Here is a 22,140-nt window from a genome sequence, read left to right as displayed (position 1 = left end):
CAGTATCTGCACATGTTTTAACTGCTCTGACAGACAGGAATCCATGTAGAGAAGTGCTGAAGTGTACCTAGAATTTTTATGCCAAAGAACGAGCTCTGATTCCCATCCACTTGTGACAGACACAGAGGCCTCAATCTCAAGCCTGTTTTTTCCTCCAGGTTCATCTGGAGTTTTCATAGCAGTAGGTTAATCATTGCCCATTAATTTTTTTAAATGCCCAAGAAAAATGATGCATTCTATCAGCTTTTAAAAATCAGAGCTGTGGGACATAAAGCACAAATTTGATAAAGCAAAAAAAAGCAAAGTTCATTAAAATATTCTGATAAGAACTTAAAGTAACCATGACACATGGAAATTCCTAGCAAGACAATTCTCCTGTTTACAACTGAGAAAAAAAAATTATTCTGAGCTGGCCATGTTCTTTCTCATTATGTGTATAATAAGTCCCAAACACCAGCACTCTTTGGAGTTATTGCTCAGGTCTGTCAGTTAAGTAAATATGCTTATCAGAGGATTTAGCAAGCACACAGAGATAGGGTAGACGAAGTCTGTTCCCCTTGAAATCAATAGGAAGGTGGTCGTTAGAGACTACAATTAGAGTTTCATCTAAAGAATCTGTGGTAAATGTTCCCACTATTACTGCCATAGGAGTGTTACGAAGTACACAATGGCTGTGGCTAGATATCTGGCACTATTAATGGCAGAGCCAGCTGAGATGTGCTACAATAGGCTTACGCATGCTCAGAACTGGAATAATAAGAATAAATCTGTCCTCAGCTAGAGAGGGCAGCCTGACCTGCACGCTCTCCATTTATTCCAATAGAATACTGATTTAAAACTGGGACAAGGATTCAAAAGCCTTCTGATGCTAAATGTAAAAAGTCACGCACAAAGTTATATAAGTAGAATTATGTTTCTTCACCCCAGAAGAAATCCTTGATTAGGGATAACTGATTAGGGATAATTATAATAGTGAAAAATAGGACAAAGGGAATGTCTTCCCATCCTTTTTCCTACCCCAGAACTGTGGAGTTTAAAGCACAGATCACTGCAAAATCTCATTGAGGAACATTGATATAACTGCTACTGACACATGCCAGATCATAAGAGCAGTCTCATGCCAGAAGTTTGCACATGCCAATGAAGCCAAGTTTGCACCAGGACCAAGGAGGGCTCCACTGCGCAGAGATCCAGCATTCCTCCCTACAGACATAAATTATTGCTATTCTCTTCTCAGCCCAAACTTGTATCCCCAGGTAGGGAGATTAATCTATATAGTATAGTCAATATTCACTTATCCTAAAGTGCAAAACAAGAAAGTATATAGGCAGGTAAGGATTGCACATTTCTGCTTTCGGAGGCAGTAGTAATCCAGTTTTTTACATCTCTGCTTGTCTTAGACAACCTTCCCCTGGTTAACATTGGTTTGTGCAGCAGTACAGAGCAGGGCAGGCTTCTCTGCTGCATGTCTAGGAACAGCAAGCATAAGACTTTTATTCACACGGTGATACAGCAGAAACTTTAATCCTCATGGTACTACAATGCAAAACACTGAAGAGCAGTATTCCAAGAGTATCAACAAACTTTCTGACAAATTCTTAAACTACCATCACAGAAACTAGAGTTATTGTAGGAGGGAAACCAATTGGGCATTATATAAGCTCTTTATACTGCACATCATTTCATGACTTATCTTCATATATTTGAATTTTATATAAACATATATGCGCTATATATGCATATTTGCAAAATAAGTTGCATAATTTTGAATTCGCATAATCCATGCTTTAGTGAAACATTCTTACGTTTTGGTACTCTTCAACTCACAGCCTCCTTAAGGGAAAGTTTTAAATCTGAATCATCCCATTATTCTATGATATTTAGTCACCAGTGATAATGACACTTCTTAACCTGGCCATTCCTGCAATTCATTTCATTTTCACAATTCCCATAAACTCCAATATGCATTCCAATATGGCTTCACAGCCAGATCTGAACCTTATTAAAGTAATATCATTTTTACTTTTTTTTTTCTGTGAATAGAAGGATGCTGAGAATGGCTAACTTCCTACACATTGTTTGTGTACAGCCATCAACAATCCAGCCCTTTGCAAACGTATTCATTTATAAACCTGAGTGCTGCTTGTACTGCCGTTCTTCAAAAGCAACTTCTCTCTCACGGTAGCCATTCTGTTCTGTAGTAATACAACACAATTTGTTTGTGCAAATATATGCATCAACTGTTTATTTACACATACTGGATTCTACACCATGAACTCACCTAATTTTAATCACGTATCATTACCTAGCGATACAGATATCAGAGCTCCCCACATCTAAATAGTGAATACCAGCATCTCAAAAGATTTTTTCTTTTTTAAGTGAAGATAAGTTACCGCATTAAAAATAAATGAGCTATTTTTGTCAGTTGATTGGACACTGAGTACACATAATAAATCACCAAGAGCATTGTACGCCAGTCTACGTGCTAACCTTGAGCTGCAGTTTATCTATTGCCTGCAATTCAGAAGACAATAAGGTATTTTACCCAATCAGCTGATGGAACTCAAAAGACTGAAATGGCTTTGAAATATACAGGCTTTTAGATATCAAATTACCTCTGGAACCCTCTACCCAGAAGTAACTCGAACAAAACCCATTTGAAATAGAGCTTCAATATTCAAAAAAATCAATAATTTAAACCACAGGTTGAACATTTTTACTGCTTCCACTGCAGACTGTCGTTTTTTGAAATGAAAATGCTAATGGCACCAAAGGGGAAAGCTCCAGCCAGAAGAGATGCATGTGTGCAGGCATGGATTGGCTAGAAATGCTGGTTTGCTTTCCCTCCCCCAGTTACGTTTTCATAAGATCTCCTAAAATAAACAACTCTCATTTCCATCACTTTGAGAAAAATGTTTTTCTTTGTTGCACTTAATGTTTCTGGCCATGAGAGCTTAGCTATATCAAGCCACTTCACTGTAAACATGCATGCTGAATGCACATACTCCATCCTCAATTATGCTATTAAGTCACATTATTTTGAAACAGGCACTAATATTGTGTTTGAATACCAGCTAGCACACTGGGAACTCTTGTTTTATAGATAGAAAAGCATGAATATAGGTGATGTTGTGTTCCAACACCTACATCAGAAACGGGAAGCAGTCCAGCACATCCTGCAAAAAACAAACAAGTACGGATGGTCCACTGCCTGTGTGAAAAGCCCGTTTAAGAGCTGAAATGGCTGGCTGACAAAAGACTTCTTAAAAGATACCAAAAACACATAAGGAAGAGGCACGGTGGGAATGTGAACCCTTGAACGTAACTGAAGCAAGCTACACATGGAGGATGTCTGACATGAAGCAAGTCTCTCCTCTGCATGAATTCGACCGTCAGACAGATTCTTAGCAGAGCTTGAAATCTGTCAGTCTCTTTGTGTAGAAACTGTTATCTTTTGGAAATTTAAACCTCACTAAATCCTTGTACTCCCTGGCACTATTTTTTTAAAAAATTATGTTAAGGGAGGAATCCAAGAAGAAAAAAAAAACAACAAAATATACATCACGAGACAGAGTTTATGTACCTATAGGTACCCAATGCACACTACGAACAATTTTTGTTAAGGTAGCAAAGCATCACTTTTAGTACTGAAGAGCATAAGAAACAAGTTATAAGACTTATGTTCTTTGGTTTATAGCTGTATATATACTTTACTCTCGAATATATTCTTTATCTTTCATACACTTTTAGAATCTTCTCCAACCACAGGGTTAGAATGGAAAAGAAAATGATATTATGAGGGTCAAGCTGCTCAAGTAAAGAAAATTTTATCTTTGGATACATTCAATTTTATTGTAAAGTGAAGATTAAGTTTGCATTCCCAGGTTAAATTTTGTTTCTAGAAAAAACCCATAATATTCCTTTATGAATTTTCTGACTGACAGATTTGTTCAATTTTCGCCCAAGATAAATGCAGATTTTTAGCCTGGAACAAGAAATGACAAAAGCATAGCCATTGGAAAAAAGGGACACTCAAAAATGCATAATCCAAAAATTCAGACATGGACTCCGACATTTTACTCTCCCTAAAGGCACAAAACTTTTCTGGCTATCAAACAAAAATGTTCATAAATGTAAGCAGACAAATTCATCTGAGTTTAAATACATCCAGAATATAGAAAAATAAGATTTTGTTTATTTATGTGTTTGAGATCTGCATTACCTTCATGTGAAACCACCTATTCCAGGTACTCCTGGCAGTCTTTAAAACATACCTCCTACACAATAGCAGCAAGCAACTGACCTTCTGAGAAGCAACATAAACTTAAATAGAATAATTAAAAAAAACAGTAGCAACCAGGAACCCAGTATTCACCCCTTCCTCAATTCTTGCAAAGTTACGGAGGAAAAACAAGCTCTCCAAGTTTGTGCTGGAGTTAAGAGACTCAGGCTGTTACAGAATACCTCGGGGCAAGAGCTCTAAGCATATGCAACAACATAGTTCAGATGAACTGCCAGCACGTCCTTCCCCACCATCCCAGGGCACCCAAATCAACCAGGATGGGCTGGGCGCATTTTTAATTCCCCAACGAGGCACTCTGTGGCGTTCAAGCTGTGAAGTTTGTCACCACTGACAATATTTGAATAGATTTAAGACGCAGTCCCATATAGCACGCACTGGCAGTAGGTTAATCTTGAAATATAAGGCATGGATACCCTTAGCAAGGCCTGCATTCAGAAAATAAAAGGGGTGTAGGCTCCTGGCTCTTATCTGCTGTTGCAGCTACTGCCTGGAATGGAACTACATCCCTCAGCTGGAAGGACCGATAATTCTCTTGCCGTAGCCTCTGGATGTTTCCTCTAACGATCCCAGCATTACTCCTATCTTGTCTGGATTGACTTTTGCTCAGCATGCTCTCAACCATGCCCCAGTCTCCCACAAACACTGAATAATGCAATCAACTGCTCAAGCTAAATCAGCCGAGAGTTATAAAGCTGAGTTTCGACATATTGAAAACACTTCAATCAATGTCACTTTACTAAACCTTCTCTATGGCTTGATATACACATTAAATAAACGGGTGGCAAACAGGAACCCTCCTGAACTGCACAAGGAGAGAACCATCACAGGCAACAAACCGGAACACAACACCGACAACGTGCTGACAACAGGCTACTCTGACTCCATTGTTTAAGCACGAGGTTCGAAAACGGACAACGACAATGCTTTGGGAAAGAATGCATTAGGAACATTTGGGAAACATATCCATTTTTGACTGATTCCACGATAAAACACAGATATGTGACAAGATACAACTACAACTGCATATGAAAAAATTAATACATTTTTAAAAAACATGATTTTTCAAAAAAGTGGGTAATCAATGCTTAACAGTAGCATTATCATCACACAATTTTTGTTATTGCAGATTTTGATGTTGCAATAGGGCTTTACATAAATACATACATTTACTATACCGCGTGAATTATCAGAAACATCTTTTTCTATGTTTGGTGATTTATTAAATCACAAATCATAATAGTATGTGCCAGAAATTGCTTTTGAAGGACGTAATAAAGTAACAATTATCCTCTGAACTCCTTTCTCTGTCTTCAGATAATAAAATGCATTAGCAACATATCTGTTTGCTGCTCCATGATAGAAAATGAAAGCAAGTGCAGTGGTTGCACGGTATGCTTTCAGTTCCTGCAGTTGGCTGGTGAAGTGAGCTTTGCTCCTGAATGTGCTGTCAGAGACAAAAAGGATAGTTTCTCCAGTATTTTTAAGGAATAATCTGTAAAAAAGCAAGGAAAAATGAATAGAAGAGGTTTGGTTTTGCACATGTGCAGATGGATGTGGAAATATATACATGTAAATATCAAATGTAAATTTAAAATACATTTTATTTGAATGAAAATCAGGTACATAGAGCACCCCTGTATGGTTTTGACTTGAATCAGTGAACTACACCTTTTTCATTTTATGCAACCACTCAAAGAATCTGATGAAGGGGGAACATAACATTTTATTCTGTGCAAATACACACAGAGAAGCAACATTACAAGTATTGTTATAATCCCCTCAGAGAAGGTTTAAGGCCTTCTAGATCAGCCTGCTAGTGTTTGAAGTCCCATGTCCAGTGACTGGCACAGTCAGAATCTTCTTTGTGTATCATGATTTTGCTCAATTATTTTGGAAGGAAAAATCATAAACAAAAATTCACAACGCAGAGGGTGTTACTTAAAGGCATTATTAACTGTTCAGGCGAAGGGAGGTAGAAGCAGCAAGATCACAGGAAAGAAATGGCTTCATTAATTCAAAGAAAGTATAATCTACTCCCTCAAATTTTGATATATTTTTTAAAAATCTATTTCTATGGAAGAAGAAACATATTTGTGGTTTAAATAAATAAATAAATAAATAAATAAATAGATAAAAAAAATCAACAGTTTCAGCAGCAATCCAGATCTGGAATTCAATCTGTTTTATTTTTTGTTCCGCGAAGACACTGTATCTGAGTCACATATTGCAAATGCTAAAAAGCAAAAAGATGGGGACCTGTGAAACAATGTATCATTTCCAAGAGTGAAAGCGCATCTTAAGCTTCACTTTGATCAAGTGACATCAAAGCATTCTTAATAAATAAATACATATACCCATACTTTCTTTGATTTAGCTCATGATATACAAAAGAGCAAATTTTTTTTCTTAGATTTTGCTGATACATAGCTCAAGATGAAATCTCGGCACCATGCGAAGACACAGTCCTGTATCGTGTTATGCTGATTCTGTGGAAGCTTACATTTGTAATTAACTTTAAGAAAGTGCACATACCACATTATTTTACTGAATTACAAATTAAATCACAGCAAATTGATGCTTTGTTGAATTAGTGTCTGTACTCCCGTACTGTCCAGGTTCTTACTGTTTAATACTCCCAACAGTTTCCATCGGCTTTGGGTCAGAATCTGGAATCTAGATACTTTCATTAATCATATCGTAGCTATGCATAGTGCATACACATTTAATCCAGAGCATCATTATGACCTGTTCATACTCTGTCACATCTGGGGATGGACACAATGCCTAATGAGTATTCAGAACACCATATATGATGGCTATGATGGCTGGCAAGCGTCCTTATTAACAGCTACACTTTTTCAACGTCAACATAGTATTAGAGTATCCTGGGAAATGGTATCATTTTGTGACTCCACTAAACAGCGCACAATACAATAATTAGTGCCATGGTCAAATTGCAGAGTTTGGTGAAATTCTTTACATGAAAATTTTTGTACTCTGTGTTTATCTAAAGCCAAAATTCTGCCTAAAACGTAAGAAGTGCACACATCACTGTTTTTCTAATGTTACACACTTGTTTTATTTACAGCTTCCAGTAGCTTTCAGCTAAATTTCTCCTTGTGCCCGCTGCCACGTAGCTGGAGAAGGCTAACAAACCCCTCAGTGTTCACATGACAACCTTTGTGCAAACGCATCCTTATTCTGTCATCTACTGGCAGCGTGCTTCCCAGTCATGTTCTCTGCCAGTCCTTACCAGTTTGCCAATTACACAAGCTGCTTCCCAGACATCAGACAAAAATTCCACAAGACTGCTGTGCGATCGTACCCTAATTAACCATCAGCTTAATTAGACAATTTACTGTGTAATTAGCAGGCAATTAGTCAACACCTCTCAGATCTTATTGACTGCTGTGACAGCCTTCCTTAGTCTACACATTCCCATACACTTCCACGACCATGATCCCAGCCCCATCCCGTACGACAGCAACCCTTGCGAGGGAAGGGAAATCATATTACATAACAAGGGAAGAGGGAGAAAAAATCAATATATAGCCTGTTCATTTATTGAACTGTCTTCTAGCCAAGACTTTCTTTTTTCTAGCAATAGAAGGTCAGCTGCTAACGAAAAACCATCCAGCTACATTAGCTTACATCTTTTTCATTTGTAATATGTTTTAAGAATTTAGGGGTTTTTTAACTCTTATATTCCACTGAATTATCAGAGAAGTCAGGCAAGCAGAAGTTAAGGAAAAAAATAATTTCTAAACTTACTTACACATTGTCGGTTTAAGTATATGGCCGAGAACAGTGAAAAGGTGCTGATAGCTGCTTTTGAATCCTATAGCTAGCATTGTAATTAACTGTTTCATAGTCCAAAATGCACCAGGAAAGTCAAAGTAGATTAGCTTTAAAGTATAAAAAGTCAATACTCAATAATAATTCAATGACATTAGTGTAGTTAAGTAGAAATAATTTTTTGAAGTAGTATGAAATCCTCCACTCAAATCTAAAATTGTATAGGTGATATGAAAATGTACAAATAAAGACTCTCATACTACTTATATTAAGGGAATATTAAAAACGTGTGTTCCTTTTTCTATAGATCAAAAATTAAATTTTGCAATTTGCTGTGACAAGCAAATTTTGGATAATTCTTAAAGTAGGTAACTCCAAAGTTCATAGGATGGACACACTTGTCTCCTGCTGCAATTAGTTCTAGAAGATTTACTCACAAAAATCCTACACTTTCTGACTGAAGAACAGAGTCCCATAAAACCATAATCTCTATTATGTAATATATTTAGATCATTAGAAATCTCAAATAATGATAAGAAATGTTATTTAGAATACACTCACATACATATTTGCATTAGTAATAGGTATTTTAACATAAGAACCTATCTGGTTTTTTAAACATATGGGACTTCATGCTGCTTTTGCAACAACGTCAATCAGGAGTAAATGCAATTATATCACCATGAGATTCAAAAATCAGCTCTTTGCTTTCTTAACTTCTTGTGTGGGCAAATCAGATGTTATACACAGCCCTGCCAGTTTCATTTACCAACTGGGAACTCAAAACCTGAGATAACTCAAGCATTTAGGAGAAGCATGTTGCCTTTACATAAAAGCTACAGTGGTATAGCCAAAAATCCCTTGAAAAATGATTAAACTAAAACCCTGTAAACCTGTGTGTGGAAACATAATCCAGTTTAGAGCTAGTTATATCCTTTCAGCTTATGTCTGCAAACTTTTTAACACAAGCTATACACCAGCACATACATGCTTGACACTGATTTAAGAGTGTCCATGTAGAGTCAATTTGGAGCCACATTGCTGCAAACATGGCAAGGTTGCATGGTCCAACCGGGTATCTTTGGGCAATAGCTGTTGCATGAGATGCTTCAGCTTTCTTATGGTTTTTTTTGGTGGAGATGAGGAAAAGTGCTCATCCAACAGCAGGGCTGCTATTTAACGTGCACAGCTGAAGCAAGAAACAACTACCTGGTGCCCAGGGGAGAAGGTATGGTGCTGGAAGCATGTCTTCCCCAATACATTTGCAGCCTGATAAAGTTAGTGGGCAAAGGCCAGGTCCCAAATTATCACGTAGACTTGCAGAAGCCAACATTTTACCATAGCCGTCCACTTCACATATGGATTCTGAATGCAGACCTTAGCAAAGGAGCTGAACTGTAAATTAGAGCAACTGAAGCATAAAGACCACTTTTCCCCTATCCCACTTCATTATCTCAGTAGACCTACTGAAGACTGGATTGCATTCTGGATTTTCTTATAATTAAAATATGGAAATGAGGAAGAAAAACAAACCCTGACACATGCACTTAACCAAAAGGGGCGAGGGGAACGTCAATGACCTGACAGGAAGGAAACTTCTGAAATCTATAATGGCAAATTTATTTTTTTTTTCCTGAAAGTCTGTGATTATCTAAAGCACATCATGACAATTCTGAAAAACAGGGAACTCATTTATGCTAAAAGTCCAATGGCCTTAATGCTGTGATTATCTTAGGCATTTTTAAAATATAACTATTAAAAAAAAGATACAACTTTTTTCCTAATAAATTATTAAATACATTAATAAGAAAGTAAATATGAAAGTTATATGCAGTTGGTTGTTTTGAAGAAAGTAAAATGCTAAAAGCAGTCTGCAACAAATCTGAATTCAGAATGAAAAGTGAAAATTCTATATTTCAGAATTACACTTAGCAATTTCTATCTTACATCGAAACTGCCTTTTAGCTGAATTCCTTTCTGACACAAAATTATTTGAAGTGTTGCCAAGATTACCAATAAAATTCCAAGGGCATAAAAAACAACTACAGAAAATGACACCTGAATGATATTTTACACAAGTATGTTACGTATTTGCTTTTTAGAATCCTGTTTATTCAGGATGTGATTTTCAAAAATGTTGAGTACTTCAGATACAGCCATGAGGAGCTGCAGACTCTCAGCTGTTTTGGAAAATTATGCATGTGTGCTCTGTTTGTCTCTCTCTTTTGTTAAATATTTGCAGCTATTTTCAAAAGCATGAGGTAAATAAAGCAAAGGTAGTTGACCTGGTTTCAGCTGAGACAGAGCAAAGCAGCTTCTTCAACATAAATACTGTTCGGATTTTTAGCCAACTGTAAAATTTGTATCCATTTTGTTTGACTGATTGGCTAATAGTTGTACTATGAAGAGAAATCACATATTCTCTTAAGTACTGGTCACTTCCAAAACATCACATAATATGTTGAGCAGGAATGAACACTCCTACTTTTGGCAGCTATTTTTTATAGAAAGGCTTATGTAGCAAAATACTCAGTATTGTAATCTTTATGCTCTTCAAAATTTCACTGAAACTGCTTCTCAGTTGTGCTACTCTATGTGCAGAATGAGTTTTATTAAATGAGTTTTCAGATTAAAAATTACCTAAAAGACTGGTTTACAAGTCTTTTATATAAAAGCTGCCTAAAATATTCAAGCTTGAGGTTAATGATCAAATTTACACTTTGTATATATTAGTGTACTGTTGCTCTACAATTTTAAACCATTGGCTGCAGAAGAAAAAGACATGAAAAAGAAACGATCTCTAAATACTGTGTAAAAATCAGACAGATGAACAGAAAATGAATCCTTAGACAATTACATAATTAAGGAACCTTTAGCCTACCAACAATTAGTTTGGCACATATATGTAGTTTTACCTTTGATGGCCAGCTTCATGTGCAGCTTTGAGGAAGATATGTCATTGTTGGCTTGAAGACTCTACAGAACTTACAAAATGAGCTCAAGAAGCATGAGATCAAAGTTACAGCCAAGCTTATGCTGCTCCATGAAGGTGAATGGAAGGAAAAGAGAAAAATACAGAAAGCAACTTGCTGATCCTCTGGAAAAATCTGTCCTTTAGCACAGATGAAGCTTATTGACTCCATGCTCACATTCCTTCCACTGATGAGTTGTAAGATCCACACCTTGAGATAACACACTTCTCTACGACAGACTCTGTGCTGTGGCTCTCATTGCAGAAAAAATGCAGCATTCTTGCAATATTTAATGATGCAGGAAGAGTGGGACTAAACATTTGTCCAGAGGCTTAATTTTTATCATGAACTTGTAAAAAGTTTCTCATTTCTAAGTAATAAATACAATCACAAAGAGACAGAGAGAGACTTCAGACAGTAGTTAAACTCTTGCTTTAAAAATGAAGTTGATTATCTTGAACATTCAAAGTATTAATTGGGCAAAATAACCAGACTTACCAATGGTAAAAATAGATTGTTAAAATGGTTCAAACTACCCCACTTGCAAGTTCATTGGTGTCAAGAAGCACATCTGCAACAATTGAAGGCATACATCTACTTGGTGCAGACTTCAGCTGTGGTAGGAAGGGACTTGGCTTATCAATGACCTGGTTAAAGCTCTCAATCCCGGACTCTCTGTTTTCACTGTGTTGTTCAAGCTGTGCAACATCTCTCCAAACTGGGATTCCTCCAGGGTGAAGATATGTCAAGCCCCTACAGCCCCAGGTGTACAGATTGAGGGGAAAGAATGGTCAAAGGCAGCCGTCTCTAGTTCCTCAGACAATAATTTTGAAGTTATTAAAGTTATTAGCATCTAAAGAGAGCCTTCTTTATACTGGGTCAGGGATAGGGTAAAAATAAGTAGAGATGAGATCTGTCCCTTAAGTTGAACCTACTAGAGAAATACTTTTTCTTGCCAAAAAAAAAGAGGAAAATCTGTTTTCCTGCCACCTACTCAGAGTCACAGAATGATTTGTTCCTTGTTTTGTAGCCAAATAATACATTTTCTGTATAAAAATATTCAAGTAAAATACAATGCCGTAGCTACAGTATTGTAAAAAATAGTATTTACATTCTATTGCATTTCCCTAGAATAGTTTTTTATCTCCTCTGTTAAACTCTGCTAATTTTATGCAGTGATCTAAAAATGTAAAAATTGGGGAACAATAAAGCCAATATTTCTTATTAAAATTATGTCAGAAATATGGAACAAAATAAGGCACATAAACAACTCAAAGGAATATTAAGGCCAATAATAATAATTTTAACATTGGTAAAACCAGAAATAATTCAAGTCACAGAGTTTTGTAATGCAAAGGAATCCTGTAAAATGTCCATTTTTCTGTTCAAAAAACGTAGTCAATAAAAGTTGTCTGATGTTATTTAGTAGAAAGGCAAACAGTCCTTTTTATATTTGACATTAACAATCTGATCATTTGTCTCCCCAAAGAAAGCCCATACAGCTTTCATACAGACCACACAATAAAGAATAGTAATATTTCTGTTTACTGAGATATCAACTGGCATTTCGTTGCAAGTCAATGGTCTATCTTTGCTACAGCATACTAGACCTCAATCTGGCATCTACAAATGTCAAGAGTATTAAAAAAAAAAAAAAAATATAGGATGGAAATCAAAAGCATGTTCTAAATTCCTAAAAAACGAAACAAAGTTCACCTAAACATATTTGCTGCAGAAATCAGTACAATATTCAGCTGTCAATCTTGAAAAACAATGAGGGAGTGATGCTGTCAGTAGGACAGGATAATAACATTTCAAGCAGATGTTCAGGCAGGGCTCTAATTCTCACTGAACTCCCTTGGTAAGCATTTAATTTCTTTATCATATGCAAGCTAGGCAAATTGTACTTCATCAAAACTGTATTGTGAAATATTAATATTTCATATTATAGCAAAACTCCATAGAATAACCTTTGTCATATTAAGAACATCAGAATTTCAAATGTCATGGTTCTGCATTTTAATGCATCTTAAATAGCTTTTCGGCTTGGCACCATAAATTATAACTAGTTTAATCTAAATTACTATGCTGTAATATCATACAAAAATATACATTTTGTAATACAGATTCACTTCTGTGAAATACGAATGTTATGGAAAACAATGCGTCATTGTACCATGATTTTTTTACTATCTTCAATTATGAAGCGAGGTGCACACAGTACAAATGTACAGAGAGAGAACCAGTTGGAGCCTGAATATGTATATTGTAATAACGGCACATAGAAATGCAATATATCCTGGGTAAATTAATTAATTCTCTACCAGCTATGGTTTTAATTTAGAAATGGCTCTGAAAATGTATTGTAAAATCTACATCAGTGAATTGTATAAACATACATTACGACTAGAAAGTTTTCTCCACTATGGTTTCGTTCAAATTTAATCTAGTTTTAATTGTAGCTTTGTTTTTAAAATCATCCATGCAACTCACTCCATATATAATGAAGAAAAAATTAAAGATTGAAAATGAAGTTAGTCTGCATGATTTCTGCTGGTTCTTATAATAAAGGCAACTGTTTCCACATTATTGAAAGTGACAGCATCACAAATCAATGCATGTCACAACAGAATAAAGACAGATGTATCTGATTAATCAGAATTAAATTTTAGAAGTGAAGGAAGCATCTAAAAATCAAAGCAAACATTTCTGCTATCCTTGTTGTTTTTTTCCTCTTTCTAAGCAGCCCATACAATGCAGTGAGAGAACAACAAAGCCTGAATGCAGTTGATAAAACCTCAATTTCTGCTATAAACTTCTCACTGTGGTAGTGGATATGGTAGAGAGGTGTGCATGCTTCATATAACCTCTGACTTATTTTGATACTATTTTTATACAAACTTTCTGATTTCAGATTTTAATGCAAATTTTGTGTACTAAACAATACTCCCTAATAAATTCTAAGTAAATAAACCAGCTCAGTATAACACTTCTACTAAAAATCTCTCACTCACAGTTATTTAATTAATGCAGTATCTTTCATTCTGCAGTTAGTTTTCTGTTCATCTGAGCTCTAAAAGAGGTAATAATTGGTATTCATCTATTGTGGACTCTATGATATGCAGCTCCTCCATTTCCCTGTGATACGCAGCTCCTCCATTTCCCATCGATAGCTTGCCAACAGAATTTACAAATAATATGTCGCGGCACAGAGTTATCTGAATAAGACAGAAATACTATTTGAACCAACAGACCAAGGAGCTATTGATCCTGCAGTCAAAAAGGGAAGACATAAATGTAGGAAAAGGTGGGTGAAGGAGCATTTTTATTCTGCTACCATTTGTCATACCTAGTGATAATCCATTTTAAAAGCAGTTATTCTCATTTCTGGAAGAAATCAAATCTACTTGATACTAAAGTAGCTGTTGAAAGATGTTTAATCTGGTAAACAAAATTCTACAAGTCACTATTTCCCTCACAGATACCTATAGACACATATAAGTACAGTACCCTGTAATTAATATTCACATTATGTTATAATACCCAGTAACGTCTAAAATATTTAGAGTGCAGTATACTTAAAGGTATAAATACTCTGAAGGAATTTCACCTATTTCTCATGTTAGCTTTTTTTTTTTTTTATATTTCAACAATAGTACAGTAGTATGCAAGAATAAACTTTTGCTGAGTCATTCAAGAGTTGAAATCCTCACCCTACAAAGAGAAAACGCTTCGCGGGTTGCCATGAAGGCAATTATGCAGCAAAGCACGTGGGTGTTTGAAAAGGGCGCGAGCGCGGCACGCCACCGTCAGCGCTGTGCTCACTCCCTCTGTGGCAACACGCGACACTTTGAAGGTGAGGCCAAGGCAGACGAGCATTGGGAAGACTAAGGGAGTAAATGATGGACAGGGACTAGTATTGCAGCACTGCTACCCAACAGCTCCCCTGTACAAGAAAGCATGGCCTCTCCTGGGCTGCAGGGATCCCCAGCCTAGCGTTTTAGAACTCTGCTAGGTAGCGAAAGAGGGAGAAGGAGAAGAAGTTCATATGAAATGAATCCTCTGTCTTATGAGAAGCACAGCTCTCCAGCCTGAGTCCTTTTTATCTCTGTCCTTGGATCTCCTTCTTCCAAGATTTATCTTGCTCTTCTCTCTGATCTTATTCCATCACGCAGTAGCGAATGCACGGAAATTTGTGGTTAGGCTGTATATGCTTTTCACTAGCTATATGTCACTCAAATTTAGCCTGCAACAGTCGCTTTTGCTAAAGTGTCGAAGAATGCCCATGGTCAATTGGGAAGTCATTGGTTTCCCTATCAGTGAATGAACACTACAGTGAATTCAGTAATCGGCTCTGGAAAAGGGAGCGTTTCTCCTGCTGCGAAGCTCCCCATTTGCCACACACACTTGGCCTTTAACTATGACAAATAAGAAGGAAGTCCACAAGTTAAACCTGACCAGGACAAATAAAATGAGGAGACCAGAGGGATGAACACAGAATCCTGTTTGTATCACACACAATCAAGGCTGAAGAGGAGGAGCTTCAGCTGCCAAAACCTGTCTAGCGAGCTCCCTTCCTCCCAGAAGCTGTTTGGCTCTTGGGAACTGTACTGTCTGGGGAGCAGCTCTGCCTCCTCCCACTGACTCTGTAGGCTTAGATCAGGAAATCCTTGCTCCTGGTCCTGCTACACAGTTAACTGTGACTAGCTGGGCAGGACAGCTCAGTCTGAAATCATTACTTCCATAGGTACTGCAGTCTAAGAGAGCATTCTGCTCCCTGCTGAACGCTGCATAAGATTCATGCCTACAGAATCAGAAGTGAAGTTTTTCTAAAAAAAAAAGTTAGCACATTATGCCAACCTATATTATTCCAAACTCTTTACCAACTCCTTGTTCTAGCATTAAGTCAACAAGAGCAGTCTTTGTCTAGTAACCATTGTTCACACCAGAACTGCTGCATCTCATTAAGCTTTTCTTCCCATTTGAAATTTATTTTCATAGCATTAATTACCATGCTACTAGTATAAATAAAAGAAATTTTATTTCTGCAGAACCTCACAGCCAAGCATCTCAAATCATGTAATAAACACTAAGGCTTAATACTTGTGGGAAGTGCATAACTGGGAAGAATACAATGGTAGAAAAACCAGGTAGCACTTGGGTGGGATACAGTCCTACTGCACACAGCAATATATGATTCAAGAGTTTAGGCACCAGAGAAAGAATACTGCCTCCTACTGAACTTTAGAAGAAAGCTTAGCTAGAAATAATCATCACTGGACTAGAAATCACCCAAAGCACTTCTCTGAACTTCTTCTTGTTAAAATAAATACTATCTGCAATATTTTGCATCTTATTGCAACAAATATTTTTAAAAAAATATTTTATAACCACTTGATTTACTTGCTTTTAGCAATCCTCTCATTTGAAAGATCTCTGCCCGAGTCACACCTCCAGAGCATGGCATCCAGTGGAACACTTTGCAGTTGCCATCTGAAAAATGACTCATAGTCTGCTGCTTAGTGGAGTACCAACATCACTTCCTACAACATGCGTGTCTTTCCTCCTGAACTCCCACCCAAGCTGGAACTCAGCCAGTGTCTGTTTAGCTCTTGAGATACACAGTAATCAGGTCTGCAGTAATCTGGCAGGACTGCAAGCATACCAGCAATAAAACTGATAAATTAATAAATCTCGGTACTTGCTATGAGTTGCCTTTAGCCTGGGCACTGAATAATTACAGCTGACGGAATGTTATACACATAAGTCAGTTGTAAACATATTTGAATGGCATTTATGTCCTAAAAAGTGTTTTAATAAGAAAGTAGATTGGAATCTCCATTGCAATCCAGAGGAACACTTACTTCCTTAGGGCTACTTCAGGAGTAAGTGACAGCAGAAGCCAATCTGACATATTTTGCAGTATGCTGTAGTAATACAGCGCTTTGTCTTTAGACCTTCCTCCTATTAGAGGGCTACCCTCTACAGTTAACTCACTTAGAGTACCTACCCATGTAGAGGTGGTAGAGTAACAAATCTACCTTTTCTCCCCAGTAAGGTCTCCATCTGTTAGTACACTTTTACATCTCATCTCTGAACCAAGAATAAAAGCTCCTTGTTTCCAATTCATGTCAAAAGCTCTCTTCAGCCCATGCTATTGTTTGTCACTGGTTGAGAACACATTACCATTATTCACCCTGTTACTCATGCCTATGCCCAAGGATTTACCTTTCACCCTTTCCTCTCTGCACAAGTCAAACTATACATACATCCACACGATTTTGAATGTAGTAACAGGAAATCCATCCTGAATGCAATTCTCAGGTCAAACAAGCAATTACACACTTTAAATCTAAACAAAATGCTTCATTTTAGGTGCCACACTGAGCCAGAGCCTTCAAGACTTATTTCTAACTCCTTCCTCTTCCATCGTATGTTACTGAAGGTTTATGTCACTGCACTACAAACCTACAATACTCTTCCCTCCATAGGCTTGTTTTATGTTGCCTCCATCTTCCTCTTCCACTATCCACTCAGCCTCAAGTTTACGCCCACATTATCACATTGCAACTGCAACTCAATTTTAGTGGTTTATTTGCAGTCCTTGGCACAGAAGCCGTCTTTCATGAGTTGCTTGACAAAGCTGTTACTCATTCCCTTTGCATTCTGATCCCTCACAGAAAACATTTTCACTGCAATATTTTTTAAAAAAAGACTATTACCATTACTAGTTGGCTAATATTAAAAGGTGGGAGAATAAAAGGGAAGAGTGTAACAGCAAACAAAACTCGAAATTGTGTCACATTCACACTGCACTGTTGGAATCTACTAGACTAGTTGACCTACACAATGTATCATACCCTTCCCTGATACCTTTATCATAGCTAGATTTACTAGTGTCATTCCCCAAAGATTCAGATTTTTCAAATACACAAATACTTACATGCTAAATATACCTTAAAATATTTCCTTACCTTATCCAGGGAGAATGTTTTAGTGACAGCAAAGCCCCATCCAGCTTCAAAAGCTCTTCGGATCATTGAAGAACTAGTAGTGGGGGTTGCACTGGCAAGGCCAAAAGGATTCAGAAACTTCAGTCCAGCCATTTCGACACTGATGTCTACTAAATCGATAGGAGTATAGAAGAGCGGTAGTTCTGGAATAGTAGAAACTGCAACACCATGTAAGGACTGTAAAAAAAAAAAAAAAAAAAATCACACTTGCATATGTAACATCTTCTATTCAAATGGCATTCATGCTGGAATAGTATGTCATGCTGAAAATAACTGATAACGATATAACAACAACAACAATAACAATAATGAAACAGTTATTTCACATCCTGAACTGCTAGCCTGGCTCAGTCCAAAAGTTTGTTCAGCCATTCTGAACAGCCAGCTCTGTTCCCTACAGCAACCAGTAGCAGTGAGATTGAAAAAATACCAGGGTATGCACAGACAGACCCTTTCTAATTTTCTTCCCGGGTGCCAACCTACAAAATGCATAGGGACTTGTGAAAAATGAGGGAATGCATCCATGTGCAGGATTGCTCAGCCCTAACTCAATTTGAACTCCTGCACCTTTTGTCCCCTCTTCTAAAGATTTTATCTAGCCTATGCAACGGGCTACATATCAATATAAGCAAAACTATTATTGTTTTAATATTTAATTGTATTAATACAAAAACTTTAAGGGTGACGAAAATTAGACTGATTTGGGATCAAAGAAGAACATACACATTACGGCTGTGACACCACAGTCACTTTTGTTTTCATTTTAAAGGCAGCCGTTTCTCTGGAGAGTCAGTGAAAAGCTTTCAATGCAAATGTTGCATCTAATGCTGCAAAAACTGTGGAGGGAAAATTTTTTTCCATGTATGGATACTGAACAGCATCATAATCAGGCTGTGTTAGGTAGAATTAAAATCTTCACTCACTCAGATGTTTGACTCAATAAAATCACAAAGAAATAAAGCAAGAATTGCTAACAGAGAAGCCCTACACAGTCTGTGTTCCTAAGAAGTCCCAGCATAAGATCACAGCAGTTTCTTCTGTTCTTAAAATGAAAATTTCCTCAGCAGAACAAAAAGAACCACTACTGGAGGTATGGGGAAGATTTTCTGCAACAGAGTAAAAACCTCAGTCACATACAAATTGCTGTCTTTTGGGTTGTTTATTGTTGGCTTTTGGTTTTTTTTTAAGAAACTTACTTACCTCATTTTTACCTGTGAAAACTAATAAGCATGGATGGGATGAAGGGTTTTTTGTTTGTTTTAGTGCCTTTTGTTTCCTAGGCTGGTTCAAAACATGAGAGTTCATATCATAGTATCATAGAATCGTTAGGGTTGGAAGGGACCTTAAAGATCTGCCTGGATTTATGTCTCAGATTCTGACATTAGATCTTTGATTCCTTGGAAAAAGAGAATACATTTGGGGGCCAAATTTTCTAATGGCTTAAAAGCACTGAAAACAGTGGAAATGTCCTAGTCTGAATGACGTGAACCTGAATGCATCCCTAATGGTGGACATTTTGAGAAAAGGGAATTTTTAAAGATCCCTACCACATGGGGCCAAACTCCCTTCATTATCATGACCTCTCCCAGCTAGCAGCTGATGCAGCCACGCTTTATAAAAAGCCAGATATCCCCATGTCCTCCCTGGTGAGTGCTCACTGCCTTCCTCCATGTCATACTCCACACGGCTGTTTTCCTACACCACAATAATATGAGTTCTTAGAAGATCAAACAGCCCAGCACTCTACATCTCAAAAGCTTTTGTTAACTGACAAATTAAAGAAAAAAAGAAAAAAAAATTAAAAAGAAGTACTGTCTTTTGATTGTTTTTGGTTTTATTTCATCCCTTCAACATTTTTTTATGTCTGTCTTAACTAAAATTTCAACTGCAAAATGTTTACAATGCCAAAGCAGAACTTCCTGGATCACACAATTAAAATTAAAGCATTTTTAAAATGTTAGCACCTTTTGTCTCCTACATATTTGGAAGCGGGGAAATCTGCTGAAACCAACACTTATATACAGAACTCTCACAGTGAACTCTGATTCTGTAAAAATGACAGCAAAGACTGACTTATGGAAAGGTTTTTAGCCAATTACACTCTATGTGCACATGTGAGTAATAAACCTAATTTTCCATTTTGAAAGTAGTTATTTGTTAATTCATTTGCTATCCAGAATTGTTCAAATATTCTCTGTGAATATATTTCAGTTCACTCATGAACTACTCATTGCTTGTATAACTATAAATGTTGATTGCTATAGACAGATAGTTAGACAGATTAAGTGCTTAATATGCAGCTTAAGTTACATTGTACTGTTTCTTTTCCAAGACAGGGCAATTTAATCTCTAAAAGTTGTTCTCACGTAAAATGAGTGTTACTTGAAAGTCATTTTTAACTAGTGACATAAAAAGAGCTTTCTATGATAAAATGGAAAATAAATCCTATAGGAGACAAATAAATAATATCCATCAGAGCAGTGAAAGACTTTTGAATCAGGTGGTTGAATACACCCATACAAAAATAGGCGTTGCTTCCTGCATGCCATCAGGTGAACCGATCACAAGCAACTTCCCAAACCACATGCAAACAGGCCTATTCTTCCTGTCAAATTTCCCTCACAAAAAGCAAACCCACAAATAATTCCATCCAGATGCACTCAAGCCTCACAAGATGCACCTAACAGTTTGTTAATGATGAAGTGACCCAGGTGGAGGTGGCAGAGGGAGGAGAAAAAAGTTTTCAATGGAATAAACCAAGTCTTTAAAAACACACAGGGGCAGGATGCAGCTGAAGGTTCAGTAGCCAGCGGCTATACATCCCTTCAGATTTATCTCTCTCCTCCCTATCACTTCCCTTTTTGCCCTATTTATTTTTTGCTGGTTTTTCCTTTCAGCACAATGCTTATAAAAGAAATAAATTTACTAAGCCCTGATGTGTTGTTTTCTACAAAGCAAAACTTTTGGCAAACTAAAATGTTTTATAGCTTCCTGAAAGCAAAATCATCTTTATAATGAAGGATTTTCGTGACATTGCACAAACAAATAGGAAAAGAATGCCTGCAGGCAAGGGTTTGTTTATAATAACTCTTCCTTTTATTTTTAAAAATAGAGGACAAAAAGTGTGGCCCATTCTTCCTCTAATTTGATGCCAACCAGCTGAGCTAACGATATTGCAGCTACTTACTGTTCCAGTCACAGCAATTTTTGGATACTGAAAGAGGGTGGTGAAAAATCCCCAGCACGTTGCACGCAGTGGCCTTACCTTACTCTAACCAGGATATGCCTAGAGGCAAAAGCAGCACAGTCTGTAGTGCAGGGCTGAGAGCCGGGAACTCAGCTTTAGACCTGATACAATTTCTGACATTCATTTTCTTTAGATGGAGAAAATTCTTAACCACAGAGATATGGTCTAACTCCATTTTCGGGCCTTTAACAAAGATAGACTGTGAAAGTGAGTAGTTGTATTACTGTTATTTTTCACAGAGAGCCTTCTCTACAAATCCTGCTGCCTGGAAGAGTTTTCCTGAACACTTTCATCTCACTTCTGCTTTCTCTGTTTTCAAGTCTGATCTTAAAACACATCTCTCCCTTGCATGTTCTTCTTCTATCCTCTCTCCGATTATCCATTATTTGACTTTGTTAAATATGTTTAGGTTATTTCATACAGTCTCAGAATGGCTGTGGAAAGGATGCCTAGGGACCATCTAGTCCAACAACCTTGCTCAAAGCAGGGTCAGCTGGAGCAGGTTGCTCAAGGCTCTGTCCAGTTGTGCAGAGATTTTTCTAAGCTCCTTCCTGGATTTCTGTTTCTGGAACAGACATTGCTTACTCAAAGGTAAGAATCCAAAATACCATTTCCTGCACTTGCATTTCGTCCACCTTTTTGCAAATGGTGTTTTGTTACTCATCTCCATGCTAGTGTTTCATATGTTCTAGCTAAACAAAGGGGCGTTCAATTTTTCCTTTGGTTGTCCTGAAAAGAAGCAGACAACATAACTAACAGTTTCAAAGATAAGCTTCCTGGGAACCTCCCATCTCTGGTATTGATTAT

General features: G+C 37.1%; 1 protein-coding gene across 1 annotated transcript in view; it reads right to left on the bottom strand.

Annotated features, from left to right (window-relative positions):
• Positions 1-22,140, bottom strand: part of DPYD (dihydropyrimidine dehydrogenase) — a 367,211-nt gene that overhangs the window by 157,110 nt on the left and 187,961 nt on the right. Inside the window, 1 exon segment of the mRNA XM_086617732.1 lies at positions 18,048-18,263. Coding sequence (XP_086473858.1) covers positions 18,048-18,263 — 216 coding nt within the window.

Source organism: Tauraco erythrolophus, chromosome 10 (genome assembly GCF_009769465.1).
Source record: "Tauraco erythrolophus isolate bTauEry1 chromosome 10, bTauEry1.pri, whole genome shotgun sequence".
Lineage (NCBI taxonomy): Eukaryota > Metazoa > Chordata > Aves > Musophagiformes > Musophagidae > Tauraco > Tauraco erythrolophus.
Note: the sequence above shows the minus strand (reverse complement) of the source record. Positions and strands in the feature narration are given on the sequence as shown.